The sequence below is a fragment of the Humulus lupulus genome, chromosome 3 (genome assembly GCF_963169125.1).
Source record: "Humulus lupulus chromosome 3, drHumLupu1.1, whole genome shotgun sequence".
Classification (NCBI taxonomy): domain Eukaryota; kingdom Viridiplantae; phylum Streptophyta; class Magnoliopsida; order Rosales; family Cannabaceae; genus Humulus; species Humulus lupulus.
In genome coordinates, this window is record NC_084795.1 from 12,451,167 (window position 1) to 12,469,334 (window position 18,168).

General features: G+C 37.9%; 1 protein-coding gene across 1 annotated transcript; it reads right to left on the reverse strand.

Moving 5' to 3' along the window:
* Positions 1-9,293: 9,293 nt before the first annotated feature.
* Positions 9,294-12,685, reverse strand: LOC133822112 (DEAD-box ATP-dependent RNA helicase 38-like). Its single transcript, XM_062254339.1, has 9 exons — positions 12,533-12,685; positions 11,968-12,223; positions 11,529-11,822; positions 10,916-11,143; positions 10,759-10,824; positions 10,197-10,598; positions 9,952-10,060; positions 9,767-9,852; positions 9,294-9,664 (listed from the first exon to the last, which is right to left on the reverse strand). The coding sequence occupies exons 2-9, from the start codon at positions 12,211-12,213 to the stop codon at positions 9,608-9,610; spliced, it is 1,488 nt and encodes a 495-aa protein (XP_062110323.1). The 5' UTR covers positions 12,214-12,223; positions 12,533-12,685; the 3' UTR covers positions 9,294-9,607.
* Between the last annotated feature and the right edge of the window lie 5,483 nt (positions 12,686-18,168).

Sequence of the window (18,168 nt, forward strand, 5' to 3'; positions counted from 1 at the left end):
TATTTCCAGCAGACCTGCCACGGTTGCCGCCACAACGGGAGATTGAGTTTGTTATAGAGTTGGCGCCAGGGGCAGAGCCAGTATCTAGGACACCTTACAGAATGGCTCCAGCAAAATTGAAGGAGTTAAAGATTCTGTTGCAGGAGTTACTGGATTTGAGGTTCATCAGATTGAGTTTCCTGCCATGGGGTGCTCCAGTGTTGTTTGTCAAGAAGAAGGATGGATCTCTTAGGATGTGTATTGATTACAGGGAGCTAAACAAGTTGACCATTAAGAATAAGTATCCACTACCTAAGATCGATGATTTATTTCACCAACTACAGTGAAAGACAGTGTTTTCCAAGATTGATCTCCGGTCAGGTTACTATCAGTTAAGGATCAAAGAAGAGGACATACCAAAGACCGCTTTCCGCACGAGGGATGGACACTATGAATTCCTGGTTATGTCCTTTAGATTAACCAATGCCCCAGCAGCTTTTATGGACATGATGAATAGAGTTTTCAAGGACTACTTGGACAAGTTCGTGATTGTGTTTATCGACAACATTCTGGTGTACTCTTAGTCAGAGACAGAGCATGGGTAGCATCTACATTTGGTATTGTAGCGGTTGAGGGAGCATAGGTTATATGCTAAGTTCAACAAGTGCGAGTTTTGGCTACCGCAAGTCACGCTTCTAGGCCATATTGTTAGTAAGGAGGGGATTTTGGTTGACCCAAGTAAGATTGAGGCAGTGAGAGATTGGCCTAGACCGAGGAGTGTTCCAGAAGTAAGGAGTTTTCTGGGATTGACAGGGTATTATCGGCGGTTTGTTGAGGGGTTCTCCAGGATAGCTACGTCCTTGACTGAATTAACGAGGAAGAAGACTAAGTATGCTTGGTCAGACAGGTGTGAGAACAGTTTCAAGGAACTGAAGCGGCGTCTGATTACCGTGCCAATATTGAGTCTACCGACAGATTATGAGAAGTTTGTGGTTCACTGTGACGCTTCCAGACAAGGTTTAGGGTGTGTGCTGATGCAAGCCGGAAAGGTGATAGCCTATGCATCGAGACATTTAAAAGAGTATGAGCAGAGATATCCCTCTCATGATCTGGATTTGGCAGCGGTGGTATTTGCACTTAAGGTTTGGAGACATTATCTATATGGTGAGAAGTGCGAGATATACACCGATCATAAGAGTTTGAAGTACTTCTTTACTCAGAAAGATCTGAATATGCGCCAGAGATGGTGGCTGGAGTTGGTAAAGGATTATGATTATGATATCCTATACCATCCTGGGAAGGCTAATGTAGTGGCTGATGTTAGGCGTGTGTCCTAAAAACATGTAAAAGACATTTGTTTTTCCCATGAATAAATAAATACAATGGTTTATTATTATTGTTATATTTGGATTGTTAAATTATTGTTTGAATAATTTTGTAAATATCAGAAAAATTCCAAATTCATTATTGAGGATGTGATCTTATATTAGTACGAGAGAATTAAGATCATATGAATGAATAAAAATAGTCAACAATAACAAATTAAAGTTATGGAATTCTTTAATTGGAGTTGTAAGTACAGTTTACTGAGTATCGTAATGATACAAATAATCTAGATTCGGATTAATGATGTGGTAAGACATCTCGGTAAATGTGCTTTATATAATATGATTATATATGACATGGACAGATATAAATTAAGGTCTTTATCTAAAAATCATTTAACAATAAAGACTTGTAATTCATATCATTACTGATGATCATTTATAGATCAACCTAAATCCTGAGTGTTCATGAACTCTTGTTCATGTTTATTAAATATTTTGATTCATTCGTTAAGGTCTCTTCAAAGAATGAGGCTAATGACTTTTGTTTTGGAGATTTAATATCATGGATGGCTGGGAACATGTATTAACAATACGGAATCTAATCTTTCCTAACGGATCGTATATTAGTTCCCTTAAGGGTTAATTCTGGAGCTGAATGATTTTGAGCTCAAATCTATAATTAGATTATAGATTAATTATTCACTAGTGAGTTAATGGTACTTAAGAAATAAGAAGTAAATTAGAAAGGTAAAATGGTAATTCTTCCATTCTAATTTATGAACTAATTAATTAGAGGGTTGAACTATTGTAAGATGGTTATATCAATGGACGACTTAAGATAAGATTTCTGTAAAAGTATATCTATAACATAAAGAGTGCAATTCTGAATTTATAGTGGAGAAATATCACAATTAATAAATTAACTATTATAATTAAAAAGTTTAATTATTTAGTTTCAATTTATTGGAGCTTAATGTTATAGGTACATGGTCCCCGAAATGGCTCAAACAAACACTGGCAAAGGTAAATACAAAAATGGGCAAAAAGGACTTATTTGATAAGTAAAATATTTTTCTATGTATCAAACATAATTATTGTATAATTATGTGTAATTAATTAATTGAGAATTAATTAATTATTTGATTTAACAAAAATATAATTAATTTTGAATTAATTTATTTTTTGGATTTTTGGTATTTAAATAATAATAAAAATTGAGAAAAATCACATGCCCTCCCTGGCATGTGCTACACGCATAAGAGACTCGGAATAGTTTCTTTGTTCCACAATTTTAGTTATTTAAATATTAAATAAATAATAAGATATTGTAATATGATTAAAATATTATTATTTAAACAAAAATCTGATAATTGATTAGTGATTTTCAAATTGTTTAAAATAACTAAGATTTTATTTTAATATATTGGATATATTAAATGTAGGATATCAGTTTTTCCAGAACGTAACTTTTCAGGGATAGAAAAATATCTTGAAATCTCTCTCAGAGAAAGAGAACGGTGATACACACAAAAGTCACTGTTCTCCACAAAACCTAAGTCCAAATTTTATCAGATCTCATGTGTTGAGAACATCTGATAAATAGATTTTGTCTATTATTTGTATAGCGAGCCCACACTCGTTCTTTGTGTGCTGAGAACATTTTTGAAGATCTTGGTGTGAGATCTCAAGGATTTTTCCATACAAAAAGATAGCAGCAAGGAAGGACCTGAGGTAATTTTTTCTATTCATGTCTTTGATTCAATATATATATGCATGTGAAGAAGTAGATCTAGAAATCTTATGGGATTAAATTAACAATTTGATTGTTATTCCGCTGCGTATAATCTCTTATTTGATCAATAAAAACCAACAGCTGATGCATTGAGTCGGAAGGGCCCAGGACAGTTGTTCAGTTAGAGACAGATATTCGATAAATTAGCTGAGGAGATGACTAGAGCGGGTATAGAGTTGGTGGTTGGTCGGTTAGCCAACATCACTCTTCAGTCTACACTCCTTGAGAGAATCAAGGAGGCGCAGGGGAAGGACTCCCAGTTGAGATGGCACAGAGAGAATGTCTTAGTCGGAGTGGCTAAGGATTTTTCTATCTCGAAGATGGGGTTGCTGAAGTACAAGGATCGGATCTGTGTTTTGATGGAATCTGATATCTGGCGAGAGATCTTAGATGAATCGCATACCACTCCCTATTCCTTACATACAGGTACGACGAAGATGTACCAAGACTTGAGAGCTTTGTATGGTGGTCGGGCATGACGAGAGATGTGGTGGATTATGTGGCCAAGTGCTTAACATGTCAGCAGGTAAAGGCTGAACATCAGAGGCCAGCAGGGTTGTTGCAGCCTCTAGGGATTCCAAAGTGGAAATGGGAAGATATCACCATGGACTTTGTGGTTGGTTTGCCGAAGACCATGGGACAACATGATTCGGTGTGGGTGATTGTGGATAGGTATACTAAGTCTGCCCACTTTTTACCTGTAAGGACGACTTATACTGTGGAGTAGTATGCCGAATTGTATGTGAAGAAAATTGTTTGACTTCATGGGGCTCCGAGGTCGATAGTATCCGACAGGGACCCCACCTTCACCTCCAAGTTTTGGGAGAGTCTGCAGAAAGCTATGGGCACACAGTTGCGGTTTAGTACCGCTTATCATCCTCAGACAGATGGACAGTCTGAGAGGACAATTCAGATACTAGAAGACATGCTACGAGCCTGTGTGCTAGATTTTGGGGGATCTTGGAGTAAGTATCTCCCTTTGCTTGAGTTCTCGTACAATAACAGTTATCAGGCAACTATCGGAGTAGCTCCGTATGAGATGCTTTATGGGAGGAAGTGCAAATCACCTATCCATTGGGATGAGACAGGTGAGAGGAGATATTTGGGTCTTGAGATGGTTCAGAGGACCAATGAGGCGATTGAAAAGATTAGAGCTCGAATGCTCGCCTCCTAGAGTCGCCAGAAGAATTACTCGAACTTGAAACGCAGAAGCGTAGAGTTTCAGGTCGGTGACCATGTGTTCCTTAGGGTTTCACCTTTGAGGGGAGTGAAACGGTTTAGTATTCGGGGCAAGTTGAGCCCTAGGTTTTTTGGCCCCTTTGAGATTCTGGAACGGGTTGGAGGGGTAGCTTACAGACTGGCGATGCCTCCAGCCTTATCAGGGGTTCATAATGTTTTTCGCGTGACCATGCTCCAGAAGTACGTATCAGATTCGACGCATGTACTGAGTTATGAGAACCTGGAACTGGACCAGGATTTATCATATGAGGAGAAGTTGGTTCAGATTATCGACCGGAAGGATAAAGTCTTGCCGAGCAAGACCATCGCCTTAGTGAAAGTGTTGAGGAGGAACAGCAAAATTGAGGAGGCGACGTGGGAACTCGAATCAGATATGCGGGAGCGGTATCCCGAGTTGTTCAGATAATTTCGAGGACAAAATTTCTGTAAGGAGGGGATAGTTGTAGCGACCCAAATTTGCTAATAAGGCTTAGGGCCTTGATTAGCGTGCCTGGAGGGCAGTAAGTGATTTATTATTATAACATGTGAATTTTTATGAGTACGTGATTAGAGATGCATGTTTAGGTGAATTAAATATGCATGTGGGCCCCGTTTGGTTATTAGCGGCATGTTTGTAATTTTAGCTCGTTGAGAGCATAAATGTGATAATTGTGAATATTGTGATATATCTGTGTTGCACGATCCGAGACAGTCCTAGGGAGCTATTTGGCTAGAAAGTCACAACGAGGTCGAATGCCCGACTCAGGGCGAGTCGAGGGGTATTTTGGGCATTAGATGTTTTATGGGGTTATCGGGTTATGAAATAAATATTTGGAGATATATTCGAGGTTAAAATATTTAGGAGGGAATAGTGGAGAAATTTACCATTTTGCCATCGGGGATGTTTTTGATACCCCGAGCCTTTGAGGTAACCTTAGAGACTTAAGTTAAATAAAACAAAATTGAGAAAGCGCTGAGAAACCAAGGAACTGGCCCAAAACTCTCTTCTCTTTCACTTGTTTTCTCTCAACCTTACCAAGGGGAAACTTTGAGGAGATTAAGCTAGGAAATTCAGAACTCAAGGCTGGAGCTTGGGGGGATTGAAGCTTGGAGCTTAAGAGATTAACTCAGAGATTTAATTAAGTAGATGTAAGCTTTTAACTTTATGAATTATGTAGATACTCTGCTGGTATTTCAGAGTTTTGCATGTGGGTTTGATGAAGAATCATTCTTGAGTTGTAGATGAGGTTTGGGGTTAATTCTTGTTAGGTTTTGTTGCTGAGATTGTAGTAGAACTTCTGTGATGAATGATTTGGATTGTTGGGCTGATTTTGGGGTAAATTGGCTTGGTTTTGGAGGTAAAAATGGAGGATTTTTCTGGGTTCGAAGGGTCGGGCCGCGACATTGTTCTTGCTGAGTCGCAGCCCTCTATTTCAAGTTGGAGGCCATGAAGAAGGGCGGGCCACGGCACACCCTAGCTTGGGCCGCGATGCGCATGCCCTGTTTTTGGGTTTGGGGTCTCTGGTTGAGGCGGGTCGCGGCATGGGTTCATGGGGCCGTGGCACTTAGTGTGTTTTTGGGCTTCAAGGGGGTTTTAGGCTCGAGAATCCAAAAGTTAAGGCTCGAGATGGATTTTATCACCCGGATTGATAGAATTCAATGTCCCGGAGACTAGAACTATGACCTAAAGTTATCTAATGGATTAGAACTTGATAGATGGATATTGTTGATGCGTTGTGACTAGGGTTTCAGCGAGGCTCGAACTAGGGGACTGTGCTTGGGACATCGGTGCTTGGAAAGCTCGGGACACAGATAAGAAAATTGTTGTACCCGTAGAGCAGGGCAAGGCCCTATAGTTTGTGTTGCAGGGCACGACCCTATAAGATTGTGTTGCAAGGTGTAGCCCCCCATTGAATGTGTTTATACGTGTTTAAGTATTTGTTTAATTATGCCATGTGTGCATATATGTGAATAAACGGCAAGAGCCGGGAACGGTGAAGGCCGAGAATGGCAAGGGCCGGAAACAACGAAGGCCGAGAACGGCGAGGCCAAGTACGGTAAGGGGCCGGGAGCAGCGTTTAGCACGCGGAGTGCGAGTTGCCCGGAGAATACCCTAAAGGATACCTGGGCACGGTGTAGACCGCGAACCCAGGGCCTGGTAAAGTACCTGAGACGGCATAGTCGTATGTGTTTAGCCTGTTGGCAGTTTGATTATATGTTGAATGATCAATATGCATATGTCATTTGCTTGTGTGAGTTTTCTTGTTGGGCTTCGGCTCACGGGTGCTCTATGGTGCAGGCAAAGGCAAGGAGAAGGTCGACCAACCATGAATACGGAGAGCGTGAAGTGGCGCGTACATGTTTGGCCTGCCTGGCTGCCACGGCCAGGGGTATTTTTGGGAGATGTTTGTTTTAAACCTAGTTTTGTCGTTTATTCGACTTTAATCATATTTTGGAATTGTAAATATTTCTAAATAGTATTCCGGGATCCCAAATGTTAAACGCTTTGTAATACTCAATGAATGGATATATTTTCAAGTTATGTGACTTTGTTTATGGTTTAGCTACACTTTATGTCTTAAAACCTCGATCAACGAGTTAAGTGCACGTTTACAACTCACTTAGTAACGGCTCTAAGGAAATAGGGCGTTACAAATATTATCCTAAAATAAATAAATAAACACCAATAAAAATATATTAAAATATTAAATATAATAATATTATAAAATATAAATAAAACTCTTGTACTATATATATATCTTACCTATTATATAAATTACTATCAAACGGTATTTTGAATTTAACAGAATTTAGTATGGTTTAACAAAATTTGGTATGTTTTAACAGTTGGTTATTAACACTTTAACAGAATATGTAATTCAGTCAAGCAATGCAACAGTTGAGAAAGATACAATGGCTATTTAACAGTAATTGTTGTGCCAGTCAAGTTTTGTTATGCCAAACAGTTTTTTTCAAAATAATCTATTAATTTTAACAGAACCATTCAAATACTAACAGTACTCTTGAAGAGATGCAATGGTAACTAATTAGTGAAGCACTGCTTATTTTGGTTCACAAATTGAAAAAAAAATATCATCAAGTTAAAACCTACAAAATAAATCACTCAAAATTAATGGCTTATAAAACTGTAAACAAAATAAATCTTAAAATATTAGTCATCTAAACATATATCTTCAAGATATTATAGTCATCCATATACCAAATAGACACAATCATTAGTTTGGATTCTTCTTCTCTGCTCTGTCTTCAGTTTGATTGTCTACAATTCAATAAATAAACAAACAAACATAATAGAAGAGCTAGACATAAAACTTAAGAAGAAAAAGAACTTACAAAATAAACTAAAAACTTATATACAAAACAAAATCAGTAATATGCAACACAAAAATTCATCTAACTACAATTTACTATAATCAAAATCAAAATATATCCCATCCAATTTTCACATAACATAGAGCATATTCCAGTTGATGATTTTAGCATATTCTATTGAAGAACTTATCAACATATTCAAATATACTTACTTTTAGATCAAAACTCCACATGAATTTGGTATTACTTAGTTATCTGTCTAACACATATTTTCTCTATTTTTATTATATAAATGGTTATGCAAAGTGAATTCTTGCGTTTAAGGGAAGTTCTTAAAAAAAAGGTTAACTTTAACATATAACCTATTAGTGAATACGATTTAAAGCTATAATAAATTTTAATAAAAAAAATGTAAACAGTTGTATCTTCTCAAAGAACAATAGCATATTGAAGAGTTCCATCTTCTCAGAAAAAGATTAATCTAAATAAAACTAGACATTGTAACAACTCTAATCTAAGAAGACACAACCCTTCGCATTAAAGAACTCAGTACATACAAATACTTAGATATTGTTCCATTATTCTCATGCAATCTCCTCATCTGTCAACAGATTCATCTAAATGTGAAAATAAGAAACTCCAACCAAGAAGCAAATTTGGTTAGAATCTGAGATTAATTTCAGTTGAACTCATAAATTAAGAAAAAGTTAATCCTCCTCTCTAATATTTCTCTCAGGATTGTTGCCCCAATACCTCTCCTCTGTGAAGAATTTAAGGGACACCACAAAGCATTGTTTTTACTATGATTAAACCATATAAATTGTATGCTTTGTTTTTAATATATTGTATACATGTTAAGCAACTCCTTAATTTGATTCCCAAACCAAACTCAGATGTCATTTTGTGGCGGTGTTATAGAATAAGTAATGTAATATTACCAATAAAAATGGCATATTAGACAAGTCCTTGAAAATTAATTTCATAGACAGTATTTAAGAGAATAATGAATCAGACTCGTCTTCCACTTTAAACTTCACTGATCACATACACAAATCATGATTTCACACAAACACGCAGATATATATATTTACACACACAAACATATATATTACCAGAATTAAACTTCAAACCCTAAAGTGATACCGGCGGCGGTGGCTCTGGGCCTCCCGGTTTTGGTGAAGGCCTTGACGGAGGAAGCAATATAGATCGATTAGAGGTAGAAGATGCTACGATTGAGTGAAGGAGACAGCGAGTAAGAGAGAGTGGCAGAGTCAGGAACAAATTGAGTGAGAGAGGGTGGCGAATCGAGGAACAAATCAAGTGAGAGAGGATGGATGAAATCGAGTGAGGGTGGCGGAGGAGAAGTTGGAGAAAAGGTCGCTCTGAAATTGGTTTGAGAAAAACACCGTGATAGAGAAGGTGATAGAAAGAGTAAATTCAAAGACCCTATGGTACAGTAAATAGGTAAAAAGGAATGAAAATGAAACTATTTTTATTCCACCTTTTATATTTGATTACAAAATTAATATCCTATTAGAGAATAGTTTTTTTACTAATTTGGTATTCCTCTTAAAATGGGATTGGTATCTTGATAAAACGACGTCATATATCAAGTGAAATAACTCGATTAAAATTCACAGAACTGCAGCCAAGAAAATAATTTATGTTTGCAATTATGCTAGAGACCAAAAGGAGAGCTCATATGTTCAAGAACGGCAATATCCCACCCGTGCAAACGATGTAATTTCGAAAAACGACATCTTGTAAAATTACAATACTCATCCCAAGACAAAACACAGCATATGTTATGCCACATCAGCTCCACGAAACAATTGTATATTTTTTTTTTCCTTTAAACGACAAAAGCTTTTAAATACAATGGGGATGTGGGAAGACCGTCTAATACTCGTACAAAATTTAAAGGGAAAAAAAATAATCATAATCATATAAATTTCAATCAAAGTAGACCCGATTGCTTCAATGCCTTTTCAAAGTCTTCATCAGTATTCTTAACCTGCAATTAATAGAAGTAGCAAACAAAAAATTAGACTGAAAACATATACGTATGCACATTAAACTTCGTTAGAAACATATCAATCATCAACGCCAAACTTACCACAGTCACTTCACTCTGAAAGTAGAGCTCGATCTTTCTCATTATTGCTTCATCTCTATCACCACAAATTAAGTTAAATACAGCCCCTGCAACACAAAACACAAACCAGCAATCACTGTCAATTGTTTGTATTCTCAAAAACTCAACATAACAATGACTAATGCAAAATATGGTTTGAAACTTACCCTTCCTCCCAAACCGACCAGCCCTACCAATCCGGTGCAAGTAAACCTCATAATCAGGTTCTTGGGTATCATACTTAATCGGCAAATCATAGTTGATCACCAAATTAATCTACAAAGACAAATATTATGCCATTACCTCTACCTTCAGCACTCATGGGCACATATCAAGGGAATTACTTAAAGAAAGAAGAAAACAGGTATATTCATGAGTTGTAGATGGGGAGGGATAGGAGGCAGAGTGGAACCTGTTGTTGGTCGAAACCCCGGGCAAGAAGGTCAGTTGAAATAAGAACTTGAGTCAAACCATCTTTAAACTCTTTAACAATTTTGTCTCTCTCTTCTGGTGTGTTGGCACCTTGGATGGTCGTAACAGCATACCCATCGTCCACAAGCTGTTTATGCAGCATGCTTGCACTGTTTCGTGTTCGAACAAAAATAATCCTTTGTCCAAGGTTTTCACCCAGATCAAATATTCTCTCTTTAATTATTTTAATCTTGGTCATCTCATCTGGACAAAAGACCTTGTACTGCTTGACAGACTCCAGAGATAAGTCTTCTTTCTTCACGAAGAGCTGGTTGTAATCTTTAACTATCTTCGAAACAAAATTCTTGACTGTTTCATTAAAAGTTGCAGAAAACAGAAGCACCTGACAAAATAAAAAGTAACTGACAAAGTGAGATATTAGTTGATCACCATTCTGAAACCCCTGAAAAGCAACTTCATAAACAGATTCAGAAGATATCATGAACGAAAAATGAGGATCATTCTAAATAAGGCTAGTGAGAAACCAGAGAGATTCAACAAACCTGGCAGTGAGGACTGCTTCTCTCAATATCCTTCTTTATTCTCAAAGAATCATCTTTAAAGCCATCCTGCAGGAAATTTTAAATAAGCTATCAAGCATAAGTGACATATAAAACTTAGCTCTATCAAACATCAACTTATTTCGGAAATTTTAGTTACCTCTGCAAGCATGTGATCAGCCTCGTCAAAAACAAGAATCTTCACATTACTAACCCCCAATTTCTTGGCAGACATCCATTTCTTAATTGTACCAGGTGTCCCAATTACTATTTGAGCCGACACAGGTGGCCGTTTGTTAATGGATATATAGTTTGTGCTGTCCATCGGAACGGCACACTCCGAACTAATTCCCGAGTACCTCCCCATTTTAAGAAGAACTTCCAAATTCTGCCATTCATTCATTTCATCAACCAAAGGTAAAAGACGTTCAAATTTACTTGGTCATAAAAACAAAACATAACCAAAGTTTAACCAAAAGGGCACCAAGAAAATGATTCGTTGAAAACAAATCACTATTTGGATAACCGATAATTTCTTTAAAACCTAGTTTCACTGACACTGTATCCTTTCACTGGCCTCTTCAATCTTTGGAAGGCATGCTAAGGTCATAATGAGTGAGGAAACTGAGCCTAAAACTCAATGCACCAATGTATCTGTCCTGCCAACCAAATCTTGTGGAAAATTTGCTAACTTGCTCACACCGAATGCTTTCTTCCAGTTCCAAGTCAATTACAAATAATAAAACGTATAAAATAAATAACTTGATTGGTACCTGAATAGCCAACTCTCTAGTGGGACAGATGCAAATGGCTTGAGGAGCCTTGAGCTGGGGATCAACACGACTTAACATTCCAAGCACAAAACAAGTGGTCTTACCAGACCCATTATGTGCTTGAGCAATCAAATCCTTATGCGGAGGGGTCAAGATCATTGGCAAACTAATAGCTTGGATCTTACTGGGCTTCTGAAACTTCATCTCCACGTACAAGCCCTTGAGCAACTCCTCTCTAAGTTCCAATTCCTCAAAAGTTTTAGCCGAAGTGTAAGGCGTTTCCCCAGATACAACCTGTTCCCCAAGGAGAAAAAAAAATTATTGACCGACTTGGCCTCAAATTCCTAAACCCTCAATTTTGTATCCAAATAAAAAATCAAGCATTAACTTTAGTCCAAAACCAAAATCAAAATAAGGGATGGGAATGAATCAATCTTACAGCTTTGATATTGGAATCTTCTGGCTCATCTAGGAACTTGTTTATCTTCTTGTCCTCGTCGATTTTCAAATTATCAATGTTTATCTCTGAAGTTGAACTAGACTCAGGGTTGTTTGACTCCTCATCTTCCATATCAGCCCAGCGTTTTGTCTCCTTCACTGGAGATTTGGTAACTGTCGGTGGTTGGGCGATGGTGGCAGCAGTGGTAGTAGTGGCAGCGGCAGCATTAGAATCAGCATCAGACATGGTTGTCAATCTGAAAACATAACAAAATATTATGGCTTGCGATTAGGGAAGCCCCTACTATTAGTGTTGTTCGGGTTGGGTTGAACCTACTTCGTAAATTTCAAAATTTTAAAATTCATGTCAAATTTAACATTGAAAATCAATAAATCATATTCCTCAATCTAATAAAGAAAATTGAAAAAAAATATATCATCAAGTTAAAACCTACAAAATAAATCACTCAAAATTAATGGCTTATAAAACTGTAAACAAAATAAATCTTAAAATATTAGTCATCTAAACATAGATCTTCAAGATATTATGGTCATCCATATAATACCAAATAGACACAATCGCTAGGTTGGATTCTTCTTTTCTGCCCTTTGTCTTCAGTTTGATAGTCTACAATTCAATAAATAAACAAACAAACAAACATAAAAGAAGAGCTAGACATAGAACTTTACCAATAAGAAGAAAAAGAACTTACAGAATAAACTAAAAACTTATATACAAAACAAAATCAGTAATATGCAACACAAAAATTCATCTAACTACAATTTACTATAATCAAAATCAAAACATATCCCATACAATTTTCACATAACATAGAGCATATTCCAATTGATGATTTTAGCATATTCTATTTGTTGGGCCCAAAATGTTCGGCCCGAAAACACTTGCCTCATTTATCAAATACTCAAAACGGAGCGTTTAGACAAAGGAAGGTTTTGAGGGCAGAAGCTGTAGGTCAGAGGCAATCCACGCCTCTGACCCCTGAGCGAGACATTTTAAAAGTCGGTATTTTTTTAGGAAAATTTAGTTATTCTCCTTCCTCTTTTTCAAGGTTCACTTGAACCAACTAACTGTTTTGTATATTTCATCCAATAAATATGAGATTTTGAGGAGGGAAACGGATCGAATTTTGGGAACTGACTTAAGCATTGGAGTGTCTTTCTTGCAGGTAATCCCGACGAGTCAAAGGTAGATTTCATCACCGGAGTAGGAGCAAGTCGTCGTTCACCGTTGGGTTTTTACTTCCAGATATAGAAAGACAAATTGTTGCCCCAACACTATTGAAGAACTTATGAACATACTCAAATATACTTACTTTTAGATCAAAACTCCACATGATTTTGGTATTACTTAGTTATCTGTCTAACACATATCTTCTCTATTTTTATTATACTAGGTATAAAATACGTGCAATGCACGTTATATTTGTATGGATTATTTTACTGCCATGACATCGAGTCGAAGAATGGAGTGAAAAAGATAGCAGACAAGGTTGTTGTGTGCCACAAACAAAACTATTTGTATGGATTATTTTACTGCCATGACATCGAGTCGACCAAGGCTTTTTTGGTTTCGCTTGTGGGTTCCAACGACAGCAGAGTTAATAAAGTCGCCGCCCTTTGCCATTATGACACAAGGTTTTGGAACCCTCGTCATATTGCTTTTCAGATTTTTAATGTCAAGCCTAGAACTGTTCCCATTTGCCATTTTCTGCCTAAAGGTCACATAGAAAGTTTGAAAAATAAAAACTAATTAGGCAATTCTGTTAAGTAAAATTAAAGATGAACTTCAGCAAGAAAAAGTCAGAAAAATGCACACATATGTTCTGTATGTATCACCCCTAAAAATAAAACGAATCCAAACCCTAATCGAATATTAAAAAAATTTAGGCCTTTAGTATACAATATGGGGAATTGAAGATGAAGGGTTAAATTGAGAAATACCAAGAGATTGGCTTTATCGTTTTGGTCCTGGGTATGAGACTGAGATTCCTTCGTTACATAGGTTCTTCAACATTTGTTTATCTATTTGTAATGTTATACTGAATACGAAAGGTTGTGTACTCCTGAAAGGATGTGTACTTCTGAAATGGTGCGAAAAGTTATTTACCATTACTGTTAAACTATAACTTTTTTTTTTAGCATATTATGTTAAAGTCATACCAAATTCTGTTAAACCATACCAAATTCTGTTAAATACAAAATACCGTTTGATAGCCATTTATATAATAGGTAAGATAAATGGTTATGTAAAGTGAATTCTTGCGTTTAAGGGAAGTTCTTAAAAAAAAAAAGGTTAACTTTAACATAACCCATTAGTGAATACGATTTAATGCAAGTTGAGCCCTCGGTTTGTTGGACCTTTTGAGATCCTAGAGAGGATTGGACAGGTGGCTTACAGATTGGCGTTGCCACCGTCGCTGTCAGGCGTTCATAATGTGTTCCATGTCTCCATGTTGCGGAAGTATGTGTCTGATACAACACATGTGCTGAAGTATGAGTACTTAGAGCTACAGAAAGACTTGTCCTACGAGGAGCGACCAGTTCATATTTTGGATCGGAAGGACAAAGTCTTGCGAAATAAGACGATACTGTTGGTGAAAGTATTGTGGAGGAATAGCAAGGTCGAGGAAGCGACCTGGGAGTTAGAGACAACGATGCGAGATCAGTATCCCGAGCTATTCAGGTAAATTTCGAGGACGAAATTCTCATTAGGAGGGGATAGTTGTAATGACCCAAATTCGCTAATAAGGCTTAAGGTCCTTGATTAGTGTGCCGGGAGGGCATAAATGGGATTAGAGTGAATAGTATTTATTTGAATGAGATATTATGTGATTGATAGTGTTTAAATGATATTATATGATAATTGATGATATTATGTGATAATATGAAATAAATATGTTATATATGTGAGAACCACATTATTATGTGGATAATTCTGTAGCCGGCGACTCGAGGGGATCCTAGGGCTAGTTAGCGGGAAAAGTCACAACAGGGCATTATAATTGACTTTGGACAAGTCAGGGGTATTTTAGGTATCAGGTAGTAATTTAGATTATCGAGCGATGAAAATAAATAATTTGAGATATATTTGAGGTTAGGATGTCTAGGCGGGATTATTGGGGGATTTTACCGTTTTGCCCTCGGGGACATTTCCGGCACCCCAAGCTTTGGGATTAGTCTATTAACCTAAGGATATACTTGGAAAGACTTAGAAAATACTAGACACATAAATTAAACCGACCTTTCTCTTCTTCTCTCTCTTCTCTCTCTTAGCAAAGGCAAAACCTTGATTTTCAAGGGGGAAATTGACTGAAACTTGGGGGAATTGAAGGGCTGAACCAGAGGATTAGCTCAAGGAACTAATCAAGGGTTGAATTAGAGCCAAGGTAAGCATTAATTTTCGTTTCTGAGGTTAGAAATTTAAGGAAAAATGGCTGAGTTTTTAATAGTTGTGGTTTTGACATTCAAGGTGGAGTTGAGGCTTAAAACTCTGAAGATAGGCCAGGGGATCCTTGGAGAAACAATTCTACAGCTGAGGTAAGGTTTAATTTAAAGTTTAATGGTTGAATTTGAGAGTTTTCATGGCTGGTTTTGAGTTTTTTGGGTTTGAAATCTCAGAAATTGGAATTGGGATTTTGGTGAGTGTTAGGCTGGATTTTTGGTTGGATTGTGTTGTTTAAATCATTCTAATGATGTTGTTATTAATTGGTTTTGAGTTGGGGGCTTTGGAATGGCTTAAAGTGAGGTTTAAAGATTGAAAATGGTAAATTTTTCTGGGTTCGAAGGGTCGGGCCGCGGCATAGTTCTTGGTGAGCCGCGGCCTTTGAAGGCTGAGTGTTGCTGAGGAAGAGGGGCGGGCCGCGGCATGGTCCATGTAGGGCCGCGGCCCTTACCTATTTTTGTGCCTATAGAGGGCTCTGTCTGGGGCCATGCCGCGGCATGGATGGCCTATGTCGGGGCCCTTAAGGGATTTTGGGATTTTGAGATTTTAGGCTTGGGAATTTAACCTAGGGTGCTCGGGATTGAATCTTTTACCATATTTGGTGAAGTTCAATGTTCCGAGGACTAGAACTTGGTTTAGAAACTCATTTAAGATTGTTAATGGTATCATTTATCATGGTTGTGACTAGGTGCTAAGCTAGGGCTCAGGGATCGGATCGCGCTCAAGGAGCATCGCCCGTAACTAGTTCATTTGAAAGCCAAAGGTAAGAAAACTACACCCAGTTGAATATTTGAATGGGACTAAGGGCTCCCTGATATATATGATTGAAAGAATGGTATTATACCATGTAAATTGTAAACCAATGGCCTAAGCGTGCCACGGTTAACTTGTGCAATTGGCACGGCTCGGACACCAGTATCCGAGGACAGCTTATTATGCACTGAGCTCGGTTTAAGCGGGCCGGAGTCAGTGGGTTAAACAGAGGGCGCGACCTAAGGTGTCGGTCCTAGTATTTGTGTTAATTGATTATTATATTTGGCTATGAATGTGATTAATGAGATTGTTGAATAATCTAAGTATAGATGAGGTTACTTGTACCTTGAAGTGTGCTTATATGCTGTGGATTGAATATCTGAACATGCTCATTGGAATGTCTGTTTGATAATATTGTTTATGTTGTGTATGTTGTTTTCTTGCTGGGCCTTGGTTCACGGGTGCTGTGTGGTGCAGGTAAAGGCAAAGGCAAGATCGATCAGCCCTGATTGGAGAGCTCTGCAGGGTGAATGTACATGTCAGGCCGCTCAACCGCCACGGTTGAGGAGGTTACAGGGACAGGAGGACCGAAATCACCTGTTTTGCCTTATTAGGGCCAACGTTGTCTTTGACTTTTGTTTTTTGTAAATCTGTTTGTAAACACTAAATGGTTTCAGGGGTCCCTGCTGTAAATGGTTTATACTTTATGAAATGTATCTTTTGAGGCCAAAATATCTTTTAACCCTAGAACACCTCAATTAATGACACGTTTGATTAAAATGACTTGTTTAGCGAGTCTTGCACCTTTATAATCACACAGTGTAACGGTCTTGGCTATCCAGGGCGTTACAGTTAGGGTCGCAGCCCTTGGGCAGGTTTGAGCCCGTTTTAGTGTTTTGGCCCGGGAACTGGGTTTTAGGCCTCAGGATTGTTCCTACTACCCGGATTAGTGGGGATTGATGTCCCGGAGGCTAAATCTTGGTTTGGGAACCTTTGGTGTTCATTTTATTGATGGTGTCCCATAATTGGTTATGACTAGGTAACCGCTAAAGGCTTAAAGGTTGATTGTTCTCAAGGGTCGTTCTTATATTAATTCTCGCTCGAATCAGAGGTAAGAAAACTACACCCTGTGTATATGTGACATGCATGGTTATTCTTGATGCATGTTGGATGCTTAAATGTGACATGCATGGTTATAACTGAGGCATGTCAAGTGATTAAATGTGATGCATGTGCTGCACGAGAAACATGTGATTAGGGCATGCTTTGAGTATTGAATATGAGATTGTTCAGAGCTTGAGCCTCTGTGTTTATGCATGGTCCTAATTATGCTAGCAGTTGTTAAGAAAGCATGTTGAATGCCTATATTCAAATATTTGACATACGATATATGTTTGGTAGCATTGCTTGCTTATGTGTGGCACCAACTGTTTGGAATCGGCACTAGTCGCGTATCACTGACCTGAGAGTCAGAAACGACATAAGCGTCGAGGACGTAGGGCCGAATGAAGATTAGATTTAATCGATATCAGCGTTGAATGACTCATATGGGGTATTAATGCTGGACCGACCCAAAGGTCGATGAGAATTATAAGCGCTTGGCTAGTCTAGGACTAGCTACTCAGAGCCAAGGCCTAAGGCCTAGGTGACTACTTGTCACATGGCTAGGGAACAGTGTTCCATAGTTATGACTCTAGGGTCATGAGGAAGGTTATGTTGGTGACTAATCATCATGCACCTTTCCTGTTTAAGCTAGTGAAAGGATTACTTATTTATAAAGGGAATGGAACCCACCTTAATGACTTGTACCATTGTCACTCTTTTATTCAGGGCTATCAGCCCGATATGGTTACCGGAACCACCAGTGTTAAATCACTTATCTGATTGAGATTGACTTGATAGTCATCCACTCAGGAGGGCAGGATTTCTTATCCTGGATACCCATCATTACATGGACTTGTTTGCCTGCTTGACTAGGGCTATATT